Source organism: Zonotrichia leucophrys, chromosome 1, assembly GCF_028769735.1.
Source record: "Zonotrichia leucophrys gambelii isolate GWCS_2022_RI chromosome 1, RI_Zleu_2.0, whole genome shotgun sequence".
Lineage (NCBI taxonomy): Eukaryota > Metazoa > Chordata > Aves > Passeriformes > Passerellidae > Zonotrichia > Zonotrichia leucophrys.
The window spans coordinates 40,532,026-40,558,898 of NC_088169.1; the positions used below are offsets into that span (position 1 = coordinate 40,532,026).

The following is a 26,873-nucleotide window of genomic DNA, read 5'->3' on the forward strand; positions in this document are numbered from 1 at the left end:
CAGCAGCCTCCTTCCCTCTTTCCCTGCCTTCCTGCCGGCGTTCAGCCCCGAGCGCTGCGGCGGGACCGCGCCGGCGACATGGGTAGGTGTGGCGGGGCGGGACGGGGCAGCCCGGAGCGGGTGGCGGTGCCCGGCCCGCGGGAGGGATGCCGGCCCGGGATGAGCATCCCTCCCGCCGCTTCCCTCCGAGCCGGCTCTTCGTGCCGTGACCGAGCTGACAGCGTGGCCAAGGGTCTCGCCCGCCCAGGGCTGCCTCTGCTGCTCGGTGTCGGTCTGAGGAAGTCCCCGGCTCTCCTGGGTCTCTACTCTCCCTCTGCAAACGCTGTATCCTCGTGTTTATACGAGCCTGCCTTGAAACCCGAGTGAGAGCCGAGAGCTGGTGCCTCGGTCTCTGTAAGCTCCGAGAGCTGAGCCGGTAAGGTTTATCCTACACTACACTTGTCAGGCATGTGGGGCTTGAGATCTGAGCACAAGTTAAAGGTGGTGTTCCTTGCAGATGTTATAGAATGCTTTTTCATTGAGAGTGTTTACCTAGGATTGACTTAGTGGTTTTTAAATACATAGATAAATAGCGGGGAGATTCAGATAAGGGCAGAACCCACCTATCTAATTAATCCTGAAGGTTTTTTCCTGTCTAAACTGGAACACTGAGTAATAGAGGTGCAAACCCAACTTTTTTGTGATGTACGCCTCCATTGCCTTTTGTTGGTCTTTTGGTCCTGCAGTGTCTGAGTCCATGGGTGTCTCTCACAGCAAGCAGCTCCTGGGCTGGAGAAACCTTGTCTCACACAGGGAAGGAACCTGAAATGCCCACTCTCCACCCCACAAGTAAATGAACCCAAGAAAATGCCATTGCATCTTCAGCAAGCAAATCTTGGGGGACAAGCAGCCGTAGTAGTGAGCAGGCAGGACATGTCACTGGTGCTGCCAGGGGTCTTGCTGGCTTGGGCAGACAACCAGAAAAATGGAAAGAGTTCTCTGAAGAGAAAGAAATGGGATGCAGCTGTGTCTGCCCATTTAATATCAGGCTTGTTGCTTTATAGATTTGCTTGGATAGTTTCTGTGTAGGTGTTTTTCTGGAGTAGCAAGGTGTGAAGCAGGGACTCCTGAAGGGGGAAGTCCTGTTGGTAGCAGCATCCTTGTGCAGGTGCTGTAGGGCTGCTCCAGGGAGCAGAGGCACTAGGCTTGTCTGTGCCCCAGATCAGGTGTAGGACTGCGGGCTTGCTCTGGAGGCAGGAACATCCTAGGTGACAGTGTGGGTGTGTACAGATTTATTGTGGCCATGGACAGGAAGCATTTCATCCGGGCAGAGTTGCTGTGATGGCTGCATGGAGCAAGGCAGTGTGCTCCCATCTCGTGCCACAGACTGTGAGCTGCAAGGGCTGCAGCATCCACTGCATCTCTGTGACTGCAGGGAAGGAACCACCCTGGTGGGAGGGGGCTGGAGCTGTAAGGCTGCCCCACCTGACCTGCAAGGTTGGGATGCAGAGAATGGCACACTGATAATCATTTAGATGTTGTGCTGAAGCCAAGAACTGAGTGGTTGTTGACTTTACATGTCTTAAAAAATGTTAAATGTCTTAAGGGAATACAAATTGAACAACTGATTCGAGCTTTGCCATGAAAAATGTGGAGCTCTTTGGTATTTTGGTATCATGAAAATGAGCAGTTCTGTGGGTCATTCTTTGTGGGGAAAAAAGAAGAGGGGCTGAAGGTTGCCCCAAAGAGGGACTGCTCCAACCTGCCTTTAGCTAGCTTCAGATTTATCATGCAAGATGGTGGATGCTCTGTGCTTTGCAGGTCAGATCTTGAAGCTGCCTGACAGTGGAGTCCTCAGTTGAGGTGCCTGTGCTGAAAGGTTGGCTTTAATGCTGTCTGGAGTATCCCCAACCCTCTCTGCAAAACAAGAATAGAGAATAGAGAGGTGAAGTCAAAATGTTTAGAAATAGTTGTGTCTCTTAAACATTGAAGTCAGACGATGATGTCTGAAAAAATTTGCCTCTTTGATTTCCTCTGGGTAAGGTTTCTTGCAGAGGTGATACTTTTGCTATTAGGAAAGCAGAAGAAACCCCAAACCAAAGCAACAACCAGATCCTAAATATTTTTTTCCAAGGCTTAGCTAAGCGACAGAAGTGAGCTGCCCAAACTGTTTTTCTCAGTGCATGTTATTAAAAACGGGCAGTGGGATGCACATTGTGCTGGAAAGGCCAACAAGTGGAAATAACCAAGGAGCTGCTATGAAGATGGGCTATTGCTGACACCTTGGTATCTTCAGTGTATCTTCTCTGGTGGGTTGTGGAAGGGACAAATGCCAATAACTTCAATAACTCGTGTAGCCACATGTGCTCTGAACTGGGTCTGTTAGCACTTTCAGAATGTTGCTTGCTCCCTAATAAAATACATTCTTGAATCACCTGCATAGTACTACTGTCTCTGTTGTGAAGGTACTTGTCCACAGCAGTGAAGTAAAGAATTGGAATAATCTCTTTCAGTGATTCCTGAAGATTTACTTGATTTAATATTCTGTCAAAACCTACAGTGTTGCTGTCAGCTGTTTTCAAGTGTTGTGGACTATGGACTAAATAATGATTTTCACAGACATACTTTTCATAGGCATTATAAGATGTATTATGGCCTTATAGATGTATTATGACCTGACTTGTTTAACAAGCAAGGATTTCAAAGTTCACATCTTGTACTTGGTCTTATCTTAATGATAATGAGCTTGCTCATGTGGTTTTATATAAAATGTTGGCATCCACTATGTGGGCATGGGGCCTTTATCTGACACAGTGAAAGCTCAGCCTTCAAGCCTGTCTCCTGAGCTGGGGAAGCCCTGCAGGGCTCTGCTTGGAGTGCTGCCAGGGGTAGGAGGCCTGCCAAGAGCAGCTGGAAGTGACTTCAGGGCTGCAAGCAGCTGTGTGCTCTTGCTGCCCTCAGTGGGACCCCTCTGCTCTTTCCGGTCTTCCCAGATTAAGGGTTCAGGTTATGGGAGTGCCTGCTAAAGTGGATCACTCACTTGGGGCTTTATATTCAGTCCTCTGTAAGTCCCTTTTCAGGACTTGACCTCCATCCCTGCAGGGCATCTTGAGCCTATTCTTTAATCTTGACTTGCCTTGAAGGTAACATCCCCAAGAGTGAGTTGTTACAGGACTCATCATCTGTGGGTGGCTGGCTCACCACCCCCTTGAATGATGTGTGGTGAGCTGGCCATGGGATGCTTTGCCTCCTCAGTCCCTTTGAGGCTCTCCTGGCAGTGTAGGAGTTTCTGCTCACTCTGAAGAACCAAAGGCTGCCAAGTGAAGTTTTGCCTAAAAACTGAGAAAAGTCTCCCTTTAATAAACTGAAAATTTACTCACCCTGACCAGTACTGTGTTTACATTTCATTCTTTATTTAAGTTGAACCTTTTTTGAATCTTCCATTGGTTTCAAGGCAGTATTAATTATTAGTTGCAATTGACTTGTATTTTGGTTTTTTCCTTCCACAGGTGGAAAAACTACCGGCAAGTCGGTAAGTATTATTTTCCCACATAAAATGTTGCTCTACTGATTCTCTTTAGGTTACATTGTTTTGGTAATGTTCACAGTGCCCAAAATAAAAATAAGCCTATAAACATACACTAAATGTATGCAATAAAGACTTACTGGCAAATGTGCAAAAGCAGCCTAGTAACTTATTAAATTCTAGCTAAGCATTAATTTGCTCACCACCCTGATAAAATGTTTGTGGAGCCATTGCTGACTGAGCGGATGTTGGTAAGGTGGAGATCGGTCCCTGGAGCCCATCCTTCTTGCAGCTGAGTTGAATCTTTGAACTGCAGCTGCTCTTGAATCTTTGAACTGTTAAGCACATGTGTCTCAGGAACCCTGACTCTGCCTTTGTATTTATTATCTTGCAAGGTTTTACTCCACAGGCTTTCCCTCAGCAGACAAAGTCAGAGCTCTGCAGCAGGGTGCTGGCATCCCCAGGGCTGGGTGAGGTTACAGAGGGGATTATAAAACATATAAAACCTTCAGGTTACCTTTTGGTGGTGGATCTGGTGCTTCCTGACCAATGAGGGTAACAACAGAAAAGGTTTTGGTAGATGTGTGTATGGGCACATGAATACTGTAACAGAGGACAGTACGGTGCAAAACAAGGACATTATATATTAGGACAAGCAGGCATTATATATTAGCAAGGATTAATTGTATAGTCTCTTCTCTGTAGCAACTTGGAAAAACAGAAGGCCTGTCACCTGGGAATGACCCAGAAGCTGTCTCTTGCATGGCCCTGTCCGTGCTCAGCTCCAGCTGTTACATGCAGACCCTCTCCAGTTTGGGGGCAGTCACTAAAACCAACCAATGGCTGCTGTGCCAGCATGGGAGTGCAGGACAGCTCCACCAGGCACAGAAGCAGTGGTGGCTTGAAACAAAAACCTAGCCTTGCTGCGCTGTGACCTCCCCAGACCAGCATGTAACACCGTCCTAAAGAATAAGGTCTTGTGTAGGGTGGTGGCAAAACACTGGAGAGGTTTGTGAGAACCCCAAGTGGTCAAAGATTTTAGTGAGGTTTTGTGAAATTCAGGTGGAGATGGGTCCCACCAGTCCTGGGCCAGGACTGCTTTGTCTTTCCCTCTGTAGGCAAGAAAAGACATGGGGAGGTCTTTGTTCTGCTTCAGGAACAGACATTGCCTCCTCTCCACCTGGGCTATTCCCAGTTACAAGTCACACAGCCTGGGTTTCAGTAACCAACTTAACCTGTGCTGAATCAAAACTTCAGTGTGTGACTCTCCATCCTGTGACCATTTGCATGGCTTAGGGGAATGCTGTGTGGATGGGGCACAAGGCATTCTTCTGGGTGAGCTCCAGCCCTCCAGCACTTGTATCCAACTTGGGAGTAGTTGTCCAAACCTCCTGCTGCCTTCAGCTGAAGGAAATGTGCAAGCTCAAATGAATTTTACCTAATTTTGGGATACGTGTGAATACTCTTCCTTTGGAGACACCTCTTACAGCCCATGGAGGATGTGATAAATCAAGAGTCACAAGTTTATATTTAGGGCTCAAAATTTTTGTTCTCTGAAGCTAGAGGAGTCCCACCTGGCACTGGCTTCAGCTGAGAGAGATAGAGTTCTTGCTGTGAAGCCTGCTTATCAAACCATGGGTAGGATATGCAGTATGTACTTGGTTCTGCAAACAATGAAGGTCAGCGCTGCTCAGGCATCCTCATGACTGAGTTTAGTCAATAATGCTCCTGCCACTCTCTTATTTTCATTTCTTTTGTAGGATTCCCAAAAAAAGCCTGTTGTAGCACCCAGGTCTCCAAATGTTGTGGTGTTTGTTGAGACTTTGCTGGAAACAGTGGCTTGCAATTTACTTGTGTCAGGCATGATTTCCGTGTATGTTTTTTCCTTTTGAACTGCAAAGTTAACTTCTTCCTGTTTCACACAAAATAAAGATTCATTGAATTCCTAAGCTTTTGCAATTCAAACAATGCCATTTTTAATTAAACTTGAGCACTGAGAACTCTTTTGCCTCTGGAAATGTCTTTAGAATTTGATTCTTTGCTACGGAGAAGGGTTAAACCCATAAAAAAGGTTAAAAGGTAGGATTATGTTTAAATTGCATCCCCAATAGTTTTTTTAGAAATTATATATTCATCCACTCCATGAAGCCAAGTAGGTGATCAGAAATGAAGCTACAGGTCTAGTGACCATGTCAGATTTGTACCTGATGTATGCTCTTAAACCACTGTCTCGATGGCAAGAACTGCATGATGATGAACATGGTCATGCCTGTTGTAGCAGGTGAAGGCTCAGTGAACCTGGCAGCCAAAGCCATGTCAATTCAGGTTAGGAATAAAGTCTGTTTTGTTATCAGGTCTGAAGAAATGAAGGATTCTTCATCAGGCAGAATATTTTTAAGTATAACTAGTTTTCCTCAGGGATTTGCTTGAATGAAAAGTTTAAATGTGTATTTGTTTTAATTACAGGTGCTTAAAAGTAGCCCTGAGCTTCTAACAGGTGTACTGCAGGGGTTTGGTGCATTTTTGTTTAGTCTTGGGTTTTAATTTTTTGTTTTTCCAGAAACATTTTGGCTTTTTGTATATTTTTTGATACCAGTCAAGATTGCTGTAAGGGTTAGGTGCTGGAGACCTCAAATGTGCATAGTACAACACTTATAGGTCATTTCTAGCATTGCTGAAGGTCTCTTGCAAAATGAGAGGTGTGCAGACCTCTGGGGACCAAGAGAGGAAAGTGACAACTGACTCTTGGTTCAGGTAAACTCCTGTCCTCCCTCAGAAGCCTGTGCAGTGTACAGACCCTGAGTACCTACCACTCCCACTGAGTCCATGTTGAGCTTGCTTGAGCTGTGGGTTGCAGTGAAGAGTGTTAGTCTGGGTTGCACAGCTCTGAGCTCACATTCTCTCTTGCCTCCAGGTGCTCTGCTTTGGCTTCCCTTTGAGCATTTTCTTCATTGTCATCAATGAGTTCTGCGAACGGTTCTCCTACTATGGCATGAAAGGTATGTCCCTCGTCTCCTTGTGCTGAGTGTTGCCCAGGCCTGACTTGGGTCTGTAACCTGTTGTTTTGTTGTTCTTCCTACAGCTGTGCTCACTTTGTATTTCACACGTTTCCTACACTGGGAAGACAACTTTGCCACTGCCATCTACCACACATTTGTGGCTCTGTGTTATTTGACGCCGATCCTCGGAGCCATCATTGCAGACTCTTGGCTGGGAAAGTTTAAGTGAGTGCTTCCTCAGAGAGCAGCCAAAGATCTTGAAAGCTCACCTGAAACTGGTATTACTTAAATCATCACCTAAAACTGTAGCTCTGAACATCAGCTTCAGAGCTGGTGTTGCCTGCTCCAGGATAGTTTGTTTTATTTCACCAGAGAATGAGGTTTTCACTGATTCAGCTCAGACTTGAAACTGCACTGTGAGTTAACAAATGTTCCAGATCTGCTAGTTGGTTAAGGGTGGTAACATTTTGCTTTCTGAGCATGCTGCATGTTTTTTCTCTCACCTGGGCAAAATGTAAGCAAAACTAAGGAGAGTGTTCACCAAGCTGTGAAAATAGATACTGATCAAGATAGTACCACTGCAGTGCTTAGTAATGTGACCAGTTTATTTCCAAGGGCTTTATCTCTCTCTCCTTTCCTGATGTTTTGATTCTAAAAGTGTTTACTTTGCCTGAGAAAAAGCACAGTAAAGATTTTATGGAGGGTTATGAGCCATGAGTGTAAGACCTTGCCAAAGGTCTCCCAGAGATCAGAGATGTGCTGTGCAGTCAGCTGCACTGTCTTCTTCTGCTGTAGGGACAGCCCCTGGGAGCCCAGCGCTGCAACCACAGCCCCGTGAGCTCTGTGCAGCTGCTCTGAGCAGTGCAAACTCATTGCAGCTAGCTGGACGTCTTACAGATTGCAGCCTAAAAATATTATGCACTTGCCTGTCTACATGCTATGGTTTATTTTTAAAATTTATTTTGGCTTTTTCATGTTTTATCAAGATGAAATTTTCCAGAGCTCGTTTCTCTTCTTCTTTAGTACTTGGATATGCCCGTGCTGCAACTGAAAGGCCCAGACCTTTAACAGGAGCTTGCTAGGATGGCTTAAATAAGAGAAAACATGCTTTAGGATATGCCATTAGGTATTAACACCCAAAAATGCAGCAAGGTGTCATGAGGAAAGCTTAAACAAGAATTTTTAAAAAAAATCTATGATGTCGAGTGGAAGGGGAGATAACCTAGGCACTGTTAATGACCCTTAAAGGAGAGGCTCCAGTCTTCCACAATCCATGTACTTGGTGCAATGCCTGTCAAGAAGTGTGACGGGACATGCTCACGGATCGTGGGGTGTGAATTTCTTGGGGAAAATACTACAGAAACCACAGTTATTTTTTTAAGTGTGTGCCATCAATGCAATGTCAATTATGTAAGTCTTTGCAGTGGGTTCATAAGCCTCACAAATAAAACCCAGAAGTTTCACTCCTGATTAGCTCAGTTTCAGCTTTAATTGGAGACTTTTCCCCAGGTTGCTAGGTAAATAAAGTGACTCTGTGACAGTGCTATAAAAAAGCGCACCCCATTAAGCTGTGTCTATTAAATACCACTAAAGAGCAGACTTCATGTTGCCCCACTTTATAGATTTTGTTTTTACTACACTACAGATGAGGTCAATTTTAAGTCAGAGAAACCTTGTTTAAAGTGAGAGGAACTTGCTCAATTTCCCTCTTGTGTCAGGGCGCTGCTCCAAGCTTGCTGTGAGGATCTCTTGCCTATGTCAAATAGCTGTTCTAGGTCTTTGAGCATTGTCTTTCATTCTCCTACCTTGCACTTGATTTGGGACCACTCCTGAAAGCTGGGGTTTTAATAATTTCACATCATTGCATTATGTTTCTCCTGCTTTTCCTCCAACCTGGAGACCTGTGTCTGTGCCTATTGAATGGAGGCCCACCCAAGGACACAAGCGAACATGGATTAAACTTCAGCTGTGTACTTAGGGTCCAACAAAGTGAAAATGGAACGTGCTTTTACTTACAGAAAAGAGGACTGGACCCTAAAGCCAGGGTGGGAGACTTGGTAATTATGCAGTACTATTGCCCTAGGCTCCTCCTGGCCAAGGTAGTCAGGCTGAAAGCCTGCAGCCTGCACACTTGAGTGCAGCTCTTACTCAGATCTGAGTGTAAATTGTTGGTACACTTACAGTGAAGAAGGTGTCTTATAGAGTTGTTGTTCACAACAGTATTTCAGGGGTATTGCCATGTGTGAAGCAGATTTTTGATTTTTCCTTTTTTTTGTAGTCCTGCAACTAAAATCTAAAATACCATAGGGAATGCTTAATGCCCCTTAAATCAGTGTAAATTGCAGATTTTAGTTTTGCAGAGTAGTCTATTTGAACTTCAGCATATAAAAATATGAAAATAGCATTCTTGATTTGGTCATTAAAAAGGCAACCACTTAAGATACTGTGACCTAGTGATACCTATAGAATCCATTTTTTATCATGCCTTTATTAATTAAAGGCTACCTTATTAAATAAAGGCTACATAGAATAATAATAATAAAAAGAAATACTGTGGCTGTGGCATGTGACCTGATTTTTATACTGGCTTCTGACAAGTTCAGTCCATAACTCATTGTAAGTTAGTTTTTTTCATTACCAAGAATCTTTAAAGTAAGCAAAAAGTCTGCACTAGCTGTGGAATTATCTTTGTGTTAGTGTGTTAACATATCTAAGAAAATGTATCTCCTCTCTTGACAACAGGACCATTCTCTACCTGTCCATTGTCTATGCCATTGGGCAGACAGTGCTGTCCGTGGGCTCCATAAATGACCTGACAGATCACAACCAGGATGGCTCTCCCGATGCTATCGCAGTGAACGTGTGAGTTGCCTTGTACATATTTTTTGTCCCAGGCAAGTGAATGATGGGGCAACTTAAGTTTATGTTACTTGAATTTCAACTGTCTTTCAACCAGTCTATTATGTATGCTGTAAGAACTAACACAAAATGATGGGGTTTTTTTTCTTGTCTCCTTTGTTCCAGTGCTCTGTCCATGGTTGGCTTGATCCTTATTGCCTTCGGTACTGGTGGGATCAAACCGTGTGTGTCAGCATTTGGTGGAGATCAGTTTGAAGATGATCAGGTAACAATGTCTTACAGATTTTCAGTTATACAGATTCTCTAACTAATGTTTGACTATTATAGTACTCTCATATTATACATGTTTGAATAGATGCATGGTTTTTCCTAAGGAGCTGAAGAAGGAGCTTGTAAATTATTTGTCTTGAATTGTCTTCAATGGCACTGATTTTTTGATCTAGGCACATCAAGGTGGTTGTGGCTAAGCCTTTCTAAACATCTTCCTGTTTTTACTGTAGGAAAAGCAAAGAAGTACCTTCTTCTCTCTCTTTTATTTGTCCATTAATGCTGGAAGTCTTTTATCTACTTTAATCACTCCAACTATCAGAGGTAAGGTCACATGTTTGTTGACGATTGTTAAACACCAGAAAAGGTGTGTTGGATTGCAGTCCAGTCCAGTTAAAGTTCAGGTTCTGTTCTCTGACACACTGGACTTATCTAGCAAATAGTCTTCAGTGTGTCATCCAGCTTCTCAGAGATGAGGTACTCTCAAAAACAAGCCAGTTGAAAGCCTTCATTGCCTTTAGGGCCAGAAGTACTAGATCTGAAGAGACATGCTGGAGCTAGCAGCTTGTATGCCTACTGCACGTTGTAATTCCACTAAGGTACAAATGTGTCACATCTCCAATACCTGTGAAGTATCACACTTGATAGAATTGTATTGCTTCCTGGGAAAGGAAGGGGGGAGAGAGCCTTCTCCTCTGGAAATGTGCCCATGCTAAGTACAGAAGCATCTCTGCATGTAGGAATATATTAATCCATGTGACAAAGTAAATAATTTTTCATCTTTTTAAATAAGAAAGTTATGTTGTCTTTTGCTTGTGAAGAATAGCATGATCCTAAACAAACCCCAGCAATTTGCTAACCTGTGTGCATATGGATTTCTGTGGCAAGCTTGCACAGATGGTGCTGTATGGATGCACTTGCCAGCAGTTTCACAAGGCTGCTTTTCCCAAAAGCAAGGAAACAGCATGTGAATTCTGGAATAACCCAAAAGCACCGGGCTGAACTTCTGGCCTTTGGATTTCTTGACTGGAAAAGACTCTGTAGAAGAGTTTTAGATGTTTGCTTAATGCAAATTCTACCCTTTCCCAAAAAAAAAGGAGAGATGCATGAGGCACAGCATGTAGTTTACTTCCTTGCTGATACAGGGTGAAAAATTCCTTGGAAAAAAAAATGACAAATTGAGCTGAGGGAAGTGATAACCGGTTTCAGCCTGGAAAGGTTTGACCAGAAGACTTATACAATTAAATCAAGGCATGAATTATCTGCAAGCTACCATTTTTTCCCCAATCATATTATCTAATTTTCCTTTTAGAAGAAGTATGGAAAGAATGTAATGATTTTGTTTAGTCTTTTATTTTATACTGCTGAAGTCAGTGAGAGTCAAATCTGTGACTAATGCCAAGGAGGGGAGGGGGCTGGTGATTGTGGTTTTGTTTCAACAAGCTACACTTACATCACTAAAATCTTTGCTTATGAACTTGGCCCAAAACTTTTGTAATCTAGTTCCTTTCTCACTAAGGACATGCTTTTGACCCTTCTAGTGTAATTCTTCATGTCTCAGTGTAAAACTAGATGTAAATTTCCTGTGAGGAGATCCTGAGAGGCATTAGGCTGTTTGGCCTGGAGAAGAGAAGGCAAAGGGGGCATTTTAACCAAGTAGAAATATCCCTGATGGGGAATGAAGAGGACAGAGCCAGGCTTTCCTCAGTGGTACCCAGTGTCAGATCAAGAGGCAATGGGCACAAGCTGAAATAGAGGAGGTTCCCTCTGAACATCAGGAAACTCTTTTTCACTCTTAGGGTGATCAGCAATTGGCACAGGATGCCCAGAGAGGTTGTGGAGTCTCCATCTGTGGAAATACTCAAAAGCCATCTGGACACATTCCTAGACAATTGCTTCCAGGTAGCCCTAGCTGAGCAGGGCACTTGGCCTGGATGATGCCCAGAGGTCCCTTGCCCTTGAACTGTTCTGTGATACATAAATCCCCTTTCCAATATTGAGAGATAAGTTGAATACTGATCCTCCACTCTGAGGGTGTTGGTAGACTGATTTGTTGTTCCCGCAAGAGTTTTCAGTGAATGCAAAGACCAGAAACCATTTGGAAAACATCAGCAGTGCTGACTGGGTCTTTTATTTGATGTTATTTTTACTTCAGCTTCAGAGTGTGGCATTCATAGCAAACAGGAATGTTACCCCCTCGCTTTTGGAGTTCCTGCTATCCTCATGGCTGTTGCCTTGGGTAGGTGAATCTCTTGCTATCCTGTTGCCTTGGTAATTAGATGATAATCTCAGAATAATGACAGTGTGATAGAAATTCCCAGGTATTGACCTCTCCCAATACCTGATCATTTCTGTGATTTTTGACTTAATTTTTTTCCTGGATGGGAAGGTGGGTGGGATTAATCTGATGTACTAACTTTTACTGAAGAGTCTGATTTACCAGGAGAGTTGGATGGGGCTGGGCTGAGGCATGAATATATGCTTGAATTCTGTACATCATGTAAACTACTGGCTATGTTTCTTGGATTACTGGTGTGTACAAATTGATCTTTTGAATGCAGGGTGAGAACTCTCAGAAAATGTGTGTTTTGGATATTGTCTGTAGTCCAGGATTATAATCTGTGTAAGGTGATTGTCCCTGAGCTGGAGAAATCCCATATTTGATATGTCAGTACTTCTCAAACACCTGCATTTTTACCAGCTGTGCTACAGGTCACTCCCCAAGCCTTCCTGCTGCCCAAGAAACCGGGGGTGCCATTAGATGGTCCTTGTTCTTCCTGGTCCTGCCTGGGAGCCCACCTGGCTGCCAGTGCCCTCGCCTTGCCCGTGAGCCCAGCCCAGGCTGGATGGTGGCTGTGGGGCTCTGCCTGTGCCTGCCCTGGGTGTGGGATGGTGAGGCTGAGCAACGTGCCTGGGAGCAGAGGACACCTTGGCCAGTCCTGCATTCAGGCAGAGCCTTGTGTGTCCCTGCATGATGTGAGCTCCTGAAAAGGAGCCCCTACAGCAAGGCCAGAGTCAAGGTCCTAAATGCCCTCGTTTTGACCATCCCTCAGTTGAGCAAACCTCCCACTGAGCACTTACTGTGGGAGTATGCAGATTTAGTTTTTGTCCTGAATAGAAGCAATCTGCTGGTATTAATTTGATTGGTCTTACTGTATGATAGCATGTGAATAGGCAATTGCATTGCTTCTTGGGAGGCTTATTCCCACCCTGATTATCTCTTTGGCTTGCAGTTTCCATACCTAATTATTTGCCACTATTTTAATTTAATCCTGAGTTGCTTTTCTGTTTGCATATTGTAGTTGTGTTTGTAATTGGAAGCAGAATGTACAAGAAAGTTAAACCACAAGGAAATGTAATGCTTGAAGTTTCCAAATGTGTTGGAGTAAGTACTGCTTACATTCCCCAAACCCCTGGCAGCCATTCCTAAAGCTGTTCTGTAAATGTGCCACAATGAGAAGTCTGTCTTAATATGAGGAAAGTTTCTGAAGGTTTTTGCTTTATTACAGAAGGCTTCATACTGATACATCCACATTTAGGGTGTCTTTTTATGCATATCTTGATTTATATGCGGATTTATGCACATAGGAAACAAAATCAGGTGTCATTGTTATGTAAAAACTTATCCCAACTTGTGGGAATCATTCCTTCCACATTTGTGCCCCTTTATGCAGAAAGAGACAAACATGCCTTGAGCTGAGTCAAGAGCAGAGCTACTAGTGCATCTTATCAGCAAAAACTTATTACTTATTAAAAGAATATTATTTACAATCCAGAGGTTTATTGTTCCCCACTGCATTAAGGAAATTCTGGGGGTTGCACATCAGTGTGATCTTGCAAGGAAAGGAGTGGAATCTGCAGGAATAGCACCTCATGTCCCAACTTTGCAGAGCCTCAACCTTGAGATCAAATTTATTCATGCATGAGGTACTTCATTCTCCATACAGATCTGCCATCTTTATACAGCTCAGCCTATTGCCTATCTTGTAAGCACTGTCAAAACCAAATCTCTGTAGGTGACTTTGGCCATTACTTAGAGTGCTGCTCTGAAGGCCCAGCTTGGCTGTAAATGTTATTCCATGCAGAAAATCTTAGGAGTCCCCTGGGACCGTATTTATGTATATTCCATGTCAAGATGTGAGACATACCTACAAGATGGAGCTTGTCATAGGAGCTTCTCTCCTACAGCCATTCAGCCTTGAAAACCTGTGCATATGACACTACTCTATTTACTGCTGTACATAAGTAAGTCTGAGGAAGGCACATCTTCCAGCTCCTCACAGCAACCCACATGGAGAGGGACTGCTCTGAGTCCTCAGAGAATCTCATGCTCTGAGCTGTTTGGTCCACCTGACCCCAAGTGCACGCTCTGCTGATTATGCAGTGTGAGGCCTTAAAAACAACGTTCCCCTAGATGACTGGAGTGGGTAACAAAAGTTGAGTCACCTTTAGCACCCTCTAAACACAAGAAGCCAGGAGCATCATCTCTAATGACAAACCAGTTTGCAGTTTTAAGTATTTGTAGTGCCATTAAACATAATTGTCTCTCCTCAGTTTGCCATCAAAAACAGGTTTCGTCATCGCAGCAAGGAGTTCCCCAAGAGAGAGCACTGGCTGGACTGGGCAAGTGACAAGTATGATGTAAGTACTGGGGGAGCCTCCTGTGCTGTGACATCTGCTGACCCTCAGCTTCTCTCTGCTCTGATCCATTGCCTCATGCACTGGGCAAATAGTTTTGGGCCTCTCCATCATTCAGTAACTGACCTGGCCAAACCTCAGTGCTCTCGTGTCACTGCAGGTTATCTCCTCAGCTCCTGTGGGAGAAAGTAGAGCTGTGTGTCTCAATGCTCTGTGTAATCATAGGCTGTCCAGGGAAATTCAAGGGAGACAAAAAAAGTTCTTTCCCTTGCCAAACAAATACAAACATTTAAGTTTTTTTGTTAGGGAAATAGCAAGAATTATATTTCTTTCTCTATTTCCCATATCTCATGGCTGCAGATGGGAAAAGGGAAGTGATGCTGCCTGTCATTGTTAATGCACAGGTTAGGGCCATAATACTTTTCTTGGTATGAAACATTAGAGTTATGCTTTGGAATTTCAGTTTAAGTGAGTAAACACTTAGACTGCATCCCCTCCAAACTCAGTACAATTTCTTATCATGACTCTCAAAGCCTTGTATCCCATAGTTCCCAACTTGTCCCTTGCCTACTATCCTCTCCAATGGCAGCACAAACCTTAGCCTGTCACCTTTATTTTCCTTTTGCCTGTATGCTTTGTTCTTATGTGAAATTCCTCAGTTGCCTATTGCTCAAATGTCCACTTCACTCAGTGCTCAATCTCATGCTGCCATCAGTGTACATGCAAAGAGGCCCAAGTCTTTCTGATATCAGTTACCTTTAACCAGCAGCCCTTCCCACACACACAAGCAGACTTTGTACTGTTTTAACAGAAGTCATCAGATATAGCCACAACATGCAAAGTTGAATGTGTGGGTAAACATTACACGATGGGTCTTTACCTGTTGCTGTCATGTGCGTAGTAGTCTGAAACTGTCTTGTTTTTTTATCCCCTTTCTTTTTGAACCAATTCCTCTTGTGTGATTTTTATTTTCTGCAGAAACGACTGATTGCTCAGATAAAGATGGTGTTGAGGGTGCTTTTCCTTTACATCCCTCTCCCCATGTTCTGGGCAGTTTTTGACCAACAGGTAAGTAGAAAGGGTTTGGCTTGGTAACTAGAGCTGTGCCATGTCAGTCTATATGGGAGCATGGAAAAACAAATTCTTTATCCTTGTTTTATTGCAAAGGGTAGTCACTGAGTCATGTCAATACAAGATGATCTGCAGCCAGGGGCAATCTTGGTTTATCTGAGTACACCCAGGACAGATTCAGTGACTGAGGCCTCTCCAAATCTTGTATCAGCCTGGGACTCAGGGGATGGAACAGTAATTTAAAGCTCTCTTAGCACTAATGTTTCTTCAGTTGTCAGTTGTCAGATGAAATTTAGGGTCCTTGTGTTAATGAGCTGGAGAACCAGTGTTTAAATGATCTGGATGCTTAATCACTCACACCTTGTTATAAATACCTTACACCTTCAAGCAGAAGTGTGATCCTGTAAGTCCCATTCACTTGGTGAACTGGCTGCTCAAGGCCCACAAAAGCATCAGTTATAGTGAAGCACGGAAGTAGGAATTTAGGAAGATGCTTGAGAGAGAACCAGGGGCTAAAAACCTTATCCAAGGCAGATGGGAGGAAGCTTGCTGCAGAGTTCCCATGTCCTACTGCTCCAGTGCAGTGCCTGTGAGCTGTAGCTGCCAGCGTGACCTGTTGCAATTGGAGCTCTGAATTCCTGCTGTGAAATTCAGAGCTCAGTACTCATTCCCAGGGTAATATCTCGGGCAGTGCTGTGTTGTGGCTGGCTGAAGGACCTTGTGACAGATGCAGCAGTAGCGTTCTTGTCCCATCCTGGGCTCAGGCCTGAAGTCTGCCCTGCCTGTCCCAGCCACAGGCAGTTTCTGGGGCAGGGGGCTCCAGGCAGGTCAGGCCCTGGCTTGTCCTCTGTCTGTGGGAAGGAAGGAAGGATGGGTGAGTGGGATGTGGGGGCTGCTGGGGCTCAGGCCAGTGGCACACGGGCCCTGGGCTGGCTCCTGTGCCCAGCACCCAGCAGTGCCCTGCACAGGATGGCCCTGCCCTCTCTCCAGCTGATTTCTGCATCTAAGTTCTTTTCTGCTGTATTTCACAAAACAAGTAAAGGAAGTGGAATGGGCCACTTTGTTCCAAGGTTTACATTGCAGACTAAGAATACTCCCATAGCAAGCTAGCTTTACTTTTTCTTGTATTGCATGTCTTTTCCAACATTTCACTTATGAAAACAATTCAAAAGGACCTTGAGAACATTGATTTACTGTGACATCTAATTTTTTCTTCTCTTATTAAGGGGTCAAGATGGACACTGCAAGCCACAGCAATGGATGGGGATTTTGTAGGTTACTTTTTATTCCTTTTTTCTTTAATTACCACTTTACAGACCCGTTTTATTTGTTGTCACAATATTAAAAATTATTTCTGTTTTTCTTCACCAGGGTTTTAAAATTCAACCAGACCAAATGCAGGTACGTTAATTTTCTATCTACGAATTTCAAGTACTTCTTAAAGATTGTATACATATTGCCCTCACTTATAAAAAGCACTTTGAAAAATATTTAATTTTTCTCTCATGTTCGTCTTCCCCAGATTGTGAATCCAATCCTGATTGTTATAATGGTCCCAGTTGCAGATTCGTTGATTTATCCTTTAATCAGGAAATGCAAGCTGAATTTTACGTAAGTTGATGTTATTACCTGATTTCAAACGAGGCTCATTTTATTGGTTTCTGTAACTGGCTCTTCCAGCCTTAATGTAAGAAAAGAGCAAGCATTCAGCTAAGGATGAAAGAGAAGTGTATTTAAAATGGTTTAATATTTCAACAAAATATAAAAAAAACCCAGAATACTGCAAGTGGTATGTAGAGGCATCACAGATTATAAGAGGAGAATCTAAGAGAAGAGTGACAATGTTTTTCAGTTGAGGACAAAAATCTTTTGATTGCAGGAGAGATGATCTTGATTGCTTCCCATATCCCTTATATCTACCCCTTCTCCCTCCTGAGGAACAAATGAAGTAGAAAGACAACATACATCCTTGGCATTTGTCATGCTTTGGGCTAAAAAGCAACTGAGACACAAAACATTTCCTCTTCAGTCTCAGCTGGGAAGTCTGACTTATTGAATCCTTCTAGGTGAAGCTTTGGGGGTATTCCACTTTATTTTTCAATGTTGTTGAAGAAGTGTCTGGCAGTTGCAAGAATGCTTGGAGAGGCAGAAGAGAATACAGTTCTTCAGATAATTTTCAGACAGCCAAAGTGCACTGCTGTTTTTCCATATAGCTGTTAAAAATCTAGGGTGTGTGCTATGCTGGGAACACTGTCATTCATTTGTGCATATTCTGAACTGGATAAATGATGCCACAAATGACACATATACTCTAAATCTATCCTTACAGCTTAACTGCATGCCAGTAGAGGTCTCCTAATCCAACAAATTTCCCTGACCATTTTTGTTCAATCTTATTTAAACATAGCAATATGGAGACAAGCTGTTACTCTGTTTTTAAAGGCATATCTTCTTGTCTCTTTCTTGTTTTACAGCTAACAACTGTATTGGATTGGGGGTTTTTTTCCTGCAAAACCAGATTTTTTCAGGAACCTAATAATCATGGTCAGTCAATGTTTGTGCCCAGCAGATGCAGAGTAACAGGTTGTTAGGATGCTGCAGGAAAGATGCATTTCCTGATAGTGTGGCTATGAATTGAGAGGTTCCCAGCTTAGCAGAACACTTTCTGTAAAAACATCCAAAATGTAATAATGTGCTAGTTGTGGCCATTTGAGTTTCCCAGAGTGGAAAGAAAAAAGCAAGCAGCTGAAGCTTTGAATTGTCACTTTTCTTGAATCTCTTGTGTCTTTTGTTGTGCCAGGCCCCTGAAGAAGATGACTGTGGGGATGTTCCTCGGCTCCATGGCTTTTGTTGCTGCTGCCCTCGTGCAAGTGCAAATAGATGTAAGTTCAGCCACATGCAAGTATTTACTATTAATATTTAGCTGTTAATTCAGGGGGAAAAAAGTGTGTTTAAGGGGGAAATGTATCAAGAGTCCTAAATTTGGAGCCAATCATATAAGCATAGAAGTAGAGGGAGGGGAAATAGATTGCAATACTGTTGTTAGCATAGTAAAATTAACAAGCAACAAACACCATTCTGCAAAACACCACATTGCAGTTAGTACAAATCATGCATTAAAGGCAACCTCAATCTCTAAACTGAGACTAAAAGCTGGAAACCAGACACTTGGTTGGCCCACCAGAGGGCAGCTCTTTATGTTTGACGTCTTCTGAGATTTAGTCTGGAGGTGAAGTGTGACAGTCTGGGAAGCATCATCACAGCAGGTGCAAAGATGACACTTGTGGAAGGAAGGATTTGTCTCCCCTAAGCTTCCTTGCCCCAAAGGGAGCTGCCATGCCTGAGCCCAATGAATCTTTCCCCTGTAGTTGGGATGTTGGCAACACCTCTGGGTGGTGATCCATTGCATCCCAAGATCTGAGCAGCCGTCTAGAGGTGTCTGTTGAGGATGAGAGTCATCTTTCCTTAGGCAACTTATGAGACTAGTAACAAAACCTGATTGCAGTCTCCTCTGTCAGACAGTCACAGAGCAGTGGGCAGATGCTCATCTTCAACATGAAATATTAAAGATTACAGTAATTATAGTAATTTTTCCAAGTGACCTTGAGCACTGATTTTACTTTTTTTTCTGTCCTATAGAACCACAATCCAGTTTTCCCTGCAGCTGGGCAAACTCAAATTAAATTAATAAATCTGGGTGCTGTTCCTGCAACAGTTCAGTTCCAGCCTCAACTTCAGAGTGTGGAGGTAGAACCTAATGAAGCGGTAAGTAAGGGTAGATGAGAAACATTCTAATAAATAATAAAAATTACTTAAAACTTTAAAAATCTAAGGGAGTTTTTTAGGTTATGATGTAAGATGTAACTGAAATCTGTATTCTATTGCCATCTTCATAAGCTGTCAAAACAGGTGGAGAGGTGTTCTTTATCTTCTCCTCAAGTCAGACCTGATAACCCCTCCAGAGGCTATATCTGCTAATGGGCCATCGAGTCTCACTGCATGACTCATAAAATTACATCACACCATTGTGAAATGCAAGCATTGTGAACCAAGCATTTCCACCTGGGTGTAATCAGAGGCTCAGAACACCACAAGAATCACTGGATTCCCTGAGGACAAGAGCTTGATAACTACCACAGGACCTCTAGAAAGATCAGACCTTTCTACAGGATCACTGCTTAGATAGAATCCCATCCATCACTCCAACAATGACTGTAGCTGCCATTTCATCAGACTGCTACCACCAACCTGGCTGACAGGGCTTCAGATCCAATTCTGGTTCTGTCAGTTTTAGCCAATGCTTTTGTAGTATTACCTTATTGGAATAAGAATCTCAATATTACCAGTTAGATTGTGCCTGGCCAGTCTGACCCTCGCTGCCAGGCCAAAGGCAGCAACTGTGGTGTATCACCCCAGGGACACCTTTAACTTGCTGGTGATTGCAGCTGGGCTCTAAAAAAGTACAGGCTTGTTAGGAAATCCGTTTCCCTCAGGAGGGAAGCTTCAAGCAATGGTGAAGAGAAAAAGGAGAGGATTCTGCTGGAGGCTTTAATATCCAGAGGTTTATTCCATGGTTACAGAGGTCTGCATCTTGGGAAGAGCTCCACCAGAAAGGCCACTGCATGGCCTGCTTCACCTTTTAAGCTCAGGGGGAGGGGACGGGAGGTGAGCCACCAACCAGGTGAGGGGGGCGGGGTCTCAAGGGACAAGGGACACCTAGACAGGCCAATGACCTCTGGGCCTGAGGAGCATCCTTTGAACTTGCCCAACCACACAACGCCTTGTTGGAATGTTAAAACTGATTGACAGCCCAGCAGGGGCGAGGCGAGGGGGGAGAAGGGTTTTGGCACACCTGGGTAAGGGACCCGGAAGTTTAAAACACACTGCAACATTACCTTTATTTTATTCTATTATTTATTCTACAGCGTTTTTACTCCAATCATTTTAATGAGTTCTCTTTTTTTTTCGTACTGTGGAATGAACTGTTAATGAAAACACAGTGAATGAAGAAATGGTAACTATGTCAATGTTTGAGGTATTACCAGGTTTTTTTACAGGTTTTCCCAAGAAATTTCCATAAACTTAAGAAATTTGGAATTAGATGAAAATTTCACTCTTGTTAAAAAGGCTCCATTTCCTAAAAGTAGCCCCTTCCTGCAGTTAATGTCCATTCAGCTCTAGTGAGTTGCTGCTATTACTGTGAGGAATGACTTACCTGAACAGGGAACTTCTTCTGTGGCCACATCACAAATTAGGCTTCATGTTTTTCTGCCAAAGAACTATTCAGGTTCTAATACAGCACAGCATTGGTAGTTCTATTGACAGCAAAATGTGGTGGCTCTGATGGATGTTTTGGATAAGGAAACTTAGAATGTGTGTTCTCTGATAGCCTGCAGCTCTGTTTCCCTTGAAGAGGAGAGATCTTAGTCCAACCTCCTCCAAATTTGCCTCACACAGGAACAGAGTTGTGAGGAGAAGATAAGGGCACCCACACTATATACAGACAGGGAATTGATGTACCATGGTACACACATGAAAACTAAAGGTATAGAATGCTCTATTTCCTATTACAGACACTTTATCATCCAGATGTGGATTATAAAGTGCTTTTGATAATCCCATAAAACAAAGAGCCTATTTTAGTGTAGCACTAACATGTTTATTAATGGTTTAAGTATTTTATGTTGAATAAATGTGTTTTAAGTATTTAAAACATAGCATTACTGCTTTTTTTGGAAAATACTGCATCACATCTTATGCTAGTCCTACCTCTGTGGCTGAACAGAATTTTATTGGGTGTTTATGGTAAGCCTGATTTATCTGGAGCAAGAAATAGGAAAATAGAGCAGCTATTCCATAATGCTTGTGGGAAGCTCATGTAACTGTGAAGCTTGTGTAACAAATTAAACTAATAAAAAATCATGATCAAATGGAAATAATGCTTGATGTAGAAAACAAATCAAAAATGAAAATGAGGGGATGTTCATGATCTCTGGCACTTCAGAAGTAACATGTGTAAATTTCTGACCCTCCCAGAGCCCGTAACATTCCCTCAATAGACAAGTACGCAGTTGCACAGAAATCCATTGCAATTTGTCTTTGTAGACTGCCTACATGACATTTGAGACTTCTAAACTGCAATCATTAGACATAATTTCTGCAACTCTAAATAAAACTGAGCATTTGGCGCTGCAAGAGGAACAACGCTACACTTTGGCATTTAAATGGGTTCCAATGGACATCAATTTTACTTGGGTAAGTCTGCTTATTTCTTAACATATGAATCAATGTTCTGACAACGATCTATGTGGAGTGTGTGAGGCTGAGAGGACAAACTCTGGATAAATTTTTTCCACTGTCTTGTTTTCTGTCTCTCCTTGTCTCTGCTGGACCAGTAAGACTGGTAAGCTGCAGAGAGTACACCAGGATGTCCTTTAGAAAAAAAATTACCAATTTCTTATGTACCTTGACAACTACACTTTCACCAAGACTTAGGTGGTCATACAGTGTTTTCTAGTAGATGTGTGTGCTAGTAGGAACCTAAAGAGGAAGGTCTGGACTCTTGCTCTGAAGCCTCTGTTAAGTCCCACTGCTGTGTAATAGTGCATGTTTAAGCTGTTCTCTGATGCCAAGAACATATTTTGATAATGGTCTCTTCCACTAGGTAGAGGACAATGTCACATCAAAACCAGAGGATGGAAAAAGCCTCGTCAGGTACAAATTTTTTTTGTTGTCTAAATTTTGACACTAATGTGACTCTCTCTTCAATCTGTCTTTGGGTAGCCTCTTCTTGTTGAAATAAAGTTTTCTATACTTTAGGAACTCACATCTTGCTGGACACTTCCCTTGACGTTTTAGGGGATGGGATAATGTCTGAGTCACGATTCACTTAAGTTATCTTGCACACCTGCTTGGGTGTAATTTAGCTAAAATTGGAAGTGTATGCTTTATTCCATTGCCTAGATTTTTTTTTATTGAACAAATGGCATGGATTACATATCTATACCTCATTTTTAATCCTGCATAAGAGGTATCCAAGATCACCTCTCCCCTCTCTGCTTTTCTTCTGCATCTCCCACTTGCAGATGCATTTCCTAGTGGTTGTAGTAGTGACTCACTTTTGATGTTCTCCTGAGGCAGTGGGCTGATGGGGATCTAACTGGCTTTTTGTATTAGCTACATTTCTAGGAGATTTAGAGTTTTTTCCAAAATGTTAATTGATTTAAAAAAAAAAAAGGCCTTCAATGGGAAGACTCGATACTTGTTGTGCTGCCAATATATAATTGAAAGTAAAACCTGGATTCTTTGACTTCTGTATGTTTTGTGTAGTATTTAATCACACTTTTGATCACTCTTCCATTTTAAAGGTTCATAAACAATTTCAGTATTCCTGTCAACGTTACTATGGGTGACATAAATTTTGGAGTACTGGAACCTTTTTCTGTCAGTAATTACAGCGTCATTCCACATGCAGGCTGGTAAGCATTTCCTTTATCCTAATTTAATCTGCTACACATACTTGTCCTTGGGAAAAGGGCAAAGAGCTTTTTTAAATTATGTGCTGCACTCAATTGACAGCACCTATGGTCTGAACTGTGGGGTTTGGGTTTTTTCTTTTTCAGGTCATATACCATTAAGGCTACAATGCCTCAGGACACTTGTACAGTTGATTCAAAGGAATTTGGATATGGTGCTGCCTATACCATTTCACTTGATGATGTGAGTTACCACTTGTTGCTTGGACAAAATAGATAGAATTCCTTTCCATGTTGATATTTTCCTTTAATTAAAAAAAACACTTGTAGAATCATTCCTCTTGTCTTTAATCCTTAATTTCCTCTTGTCTTTAAGTATAGATGATAGAATTCTGGTATCCTTAACAGGACACAAAGCCATTGTTAACTATAAAAATAATGATGGTTACAGTAATAACATAATGCAAGAATTCATGATCACCACTAATGGCCTTAAACCTTTAGCCCTGTTAGACACTACAGATTTGCATGAAGTCTGCTGTAAAAAAGCTATTTTTTTATAACTAGGTATGCAGTGCTTCATGTGCAATATTTGTTATTTACTCTGAACTTTCTATATAATTATAGAATGGCTTAGAATGCCTTAACTGTGCACACTCATTATTACTGTTCCTAACATGCTATTTTTAATTTTAGTGTGTTGAAAAAAACCTTTTCATTACACACTTTGAAGATATTGCACCAAATACAGTCCATATGGCTTGGCAGATCCCTCAGTATTTTCTTCTTACATGTGCAGAAGTTCTCTTCTCTGTCACTGGGCTGGAGTTTTCATACTCACAGGTAGGTATTTTTCCTGAGGTAAGAATCTTGGTGTGTCGCAGACATTTTTTCATAGAAATCTTTTCTTTCACATTTGTCTATCTTCTGGGAAGCAGAGCCCCAGAAGAAGAATGTAAACAATTGTTATCAGCTGCTGTGAAATGTAGCAGGTGTCTCTGTGGTTGGCTCATTTTCTATGTGTACTATTAAAGGCCAATCACAGGAGCAGCTCAGGGACAGATTCTCTGGACACAGAACTTTGTTATTGATTCTTTCTATTTTATTCTTAGCATAGCTGCTCTCTGCAACTTCTCTCTTTATTCTTTTTAGTATAGTTATAATGTATTATATATCATATATCAATAAATCAAGCTTTCTGATCAAGAAACAAGATTCTCGTCCTTCTCTCACCACAGTGACTGTCTAAAGACACTGTAATATTGGTGCAAGTTAAGATCTTCCACGTTGTATTGTTTTGAAGTGGTGGCTCTGTGCTGCTGCTTTGACCCCTATGTCCCTCACAGCTCCTAGAAGGACTGTATAGACTGATGCAAGTTGGCCCTGTTTAGCCAAGGATTTGGCGTTTTCCATGAATGGAAACTATGATATAACTATGCTGAGTTATATCATTTGAAGACTTGACTACCAGTCCTCAAATTTCCTCCTCCCATGTAAATTTCTATTGAAACTAAGTGCAACTGTACTGCTGCAATAAAACCAAACTGGAGAGCTCTCAAATATAAAATGAGGAAGTAGTGAGACTTCATCTCCCCACCAGTTTACTCCATACAGCCTTTTTGTTAGCTTTTATTAGTGTTATAATTAAACACTTTGAATTCCTTTGTCTCTTGAGTCCACTTTAGTAGCTGTGTGTATTTCTTCTCTTCATTCTGAATCTAGAAACTGCAGTGATGGACATGTTGTAAGGTGTGATTTGCTAGGTGATGCCCTCAATTTCTTCATGTCATGTGTGCCACATGTTCCTGAGATGTAAAATTACACCTGTGCACCTGTTAGTTACTTGGTGTGTGTAAGTAAAAGGTGTTAACAGTTAGTGTGCTAGTGGTCTCTTGCTCCTCAAAGCCTTCTCTGGACCTGTTTAGCTCTCTAGCAATGTTTAATGTCAAAAAATAAATTTAATAAAAGCCCCAACCACCACCAAAACCTAGCAAACCATGAAATCCTCTTCCCCACAGAGAAACAGTGTTTATTGTAAGGTAAAGACTACAGTAAATGCATCAGAAAATAAATGATATCCCCAAAACTTAAAAGTCTGTCCCTACAGGCCCCATCTAACATGAAGTCAGTGCTGCAGGCTGGATGGCTGCTGACTGTGGCTGTTGGTAACATAATTGTCCTTATTGTGGCTGGGGTATCTGCAATCCAACAGCAGGTAAGTGTGCAAGCAGTAGGTGTGCTGTTATATTACACTGGGTAAAAGCAGTTCTAATCCAGTGGGAAATGATGGCAGATAAAACAAATTGTTTTTCTGCAAAGGTTTCTACTTGCCTATTACTTGCCATCCTTAATTCTTGTTGCCAGGCCCCTTTGCTTACAAGGAGCAATTTCTAGCATCTCTGCAGTAAATTTTTTCTCATGGTATAGAAAGTCTGCGAACTTTTGAGCTGAAGTTCTGCATGAATGGAAAAAACCCTACTGAAGTTCTGTTAATTGCTAATGAGCCTTCACCGGCATACCAGAGCCTTGCCACATCCCTTCTTCTGGCTTCATTGGTTTAAAATCTCATTATTTGGGGCATAAAAACTATGTCTGTCCTGGTGAAGAGCAGTTGTACAAGATTTTCTTTTGTGGTGCTCTGTAATGAATTCAAATGGCTATCTGAGAGAGGGAAAAGCTTGTCTCTGAAACAGCTCTGGCAGTCCCCAGTTTAAGCTAAATTAAATCAGAAAGAGCATGAAACAGAGACATTGAGGCTTTTCAGATAGAGGCTTTTCTGATCTCTGCCCACATTTGTGGTTACTAGATCAGCTGTAAGCAGAAGCATTGCCAGCCTGGTTTAGAAATCTGACCAAAAGGAAGGAGCTGAGTTTCCTTCTCAGTCTTTCACTCAATTCCCATTTCCTCCAGGAAAAGGATGTTGCAGAGTTTTTCAGCATTTACAGAATTTTTGTTTTTTCAGTAAAGATAGAAAAGCTGAAAGAGCCTCAATTCTGAGTTGCTTTAATATGCATTATATGTTTAATTAATACTTAGTCCTGTAAGCCATATGATACCTGTTATGTGTGCTCAGTTTCACATTCTGAGTTTCCTTCCTGAAAATACTAAAAGGGTGTAATACTCAAGTGAATACTGGTGGATAAATTCTGCATTGTTTTTTTTTCTTTGCAGTGGGCAGAGTATGTGCTGTTTGCTGCCCTGCTGTTGGTAGTTTGTGTCATTTTTGCTATCATGGCTTCTTTTTATACCTATATTGATCCAAATGAGATTGAAGCCCAGTTCAGTAAGGAAGAAAAGGAAGAAGACAAGAAAGATGAAGACACCAATGAAAAGGAAGCTGAAGCTCATTCTCAACTGTAAAAGCTGTACTCAAGGAGTGTCTGTAAATCATGGAATCATGGAAATCCCACTCACTCTCCTGCAGTCAGAGGAACCAGGGTATCAGTAATAACATACTGGATTACATGTACAATGGGAGACATTAAGCAAAACTGTTCTAACCTAAAGTGCAGCCTCTCTAGGGAAGCAACAGGAAAATATTAGTCTCTCTCTTGTACTGAATATGGTATCCTGAAGAATCTCCAGGAGAAGTTGCACTCTTAATGTACCTCAATCTTAATTATTATAGCATTATAATCTTGAAATTTGACTTGGAACTATTTGACACTTTGAAAAGATGTATTTTTATACTGTATTTCAATTTTATATCGTGAAGGAAACAAGACTTGTCAAGGAACAGCAATTGGAGCCAAGCTCTCTGTATGATCTCTCTAGCATCACTGTTACTTGAAGACAGCAGGTCACACGTGCCTTAAATTCTTTTGTACTTCCTTGTAGATAATGGGAGCAAAGCTCTGGCAGTGATCAGATTTAAAATGTTGTCTGTGTTCCAAGTGGCAGGAACTTGGATGTGCACTGTAACATAATGCTTTATCTGCCTGTTAACTACCCATTTAACTCCTGTTATGTCTTTGGTTAATATTAGAAGTGCCCACTCAGGTGAAATGATAACAGCAAATGACCTTTGGAACAAGCAAGAGCAATAAAACTTACATAATA

At 42.1% G+C, this 26,873-nt stretch overlaps 1 protein-coding gene across 1 annotated transcript; it reads left to right on the forward strand.

Moving 5' to 3' along the window:
- Positions 1-26,873, forward strand: LOC135450627 (solute carrier family 15 member 1-like). Its single transcript, XM_064719025.1, has 23 exons — positions 1-82; positions 3,489-3,511; positions 6,420-6,504; positions 6,588-6,729; positions 9,247-9,366; positions 9,529-9,628; positions 9,864-9,954; positions 11,786-11,869; positions 12,933-13,015; positions 14,185-14,271; positions 15,247-15,336; positions 16,566-16,610; positions 16,711-16,740; positions 16,862-16,950; positions 18,140-18,221; positions 18,979-19,104; positions 21,445-21,594; positions 22,004-22,053; positions 22,707-22,817; positions 22,962-23,058; positions 23,511-23,657; positions 24,922-25,029; positions 25,986-26,873. The coding sequence occupies exons 1-23, from the start codon at positions 79-81 to the stop codon at positions 26,172-26,174; spliced, it is 2,133 nt and encodes a 710-aa protein (XP_064575095.1). The 5' UTR covers positions 1-78; the 3' UTR covers positions 26,175-26,873.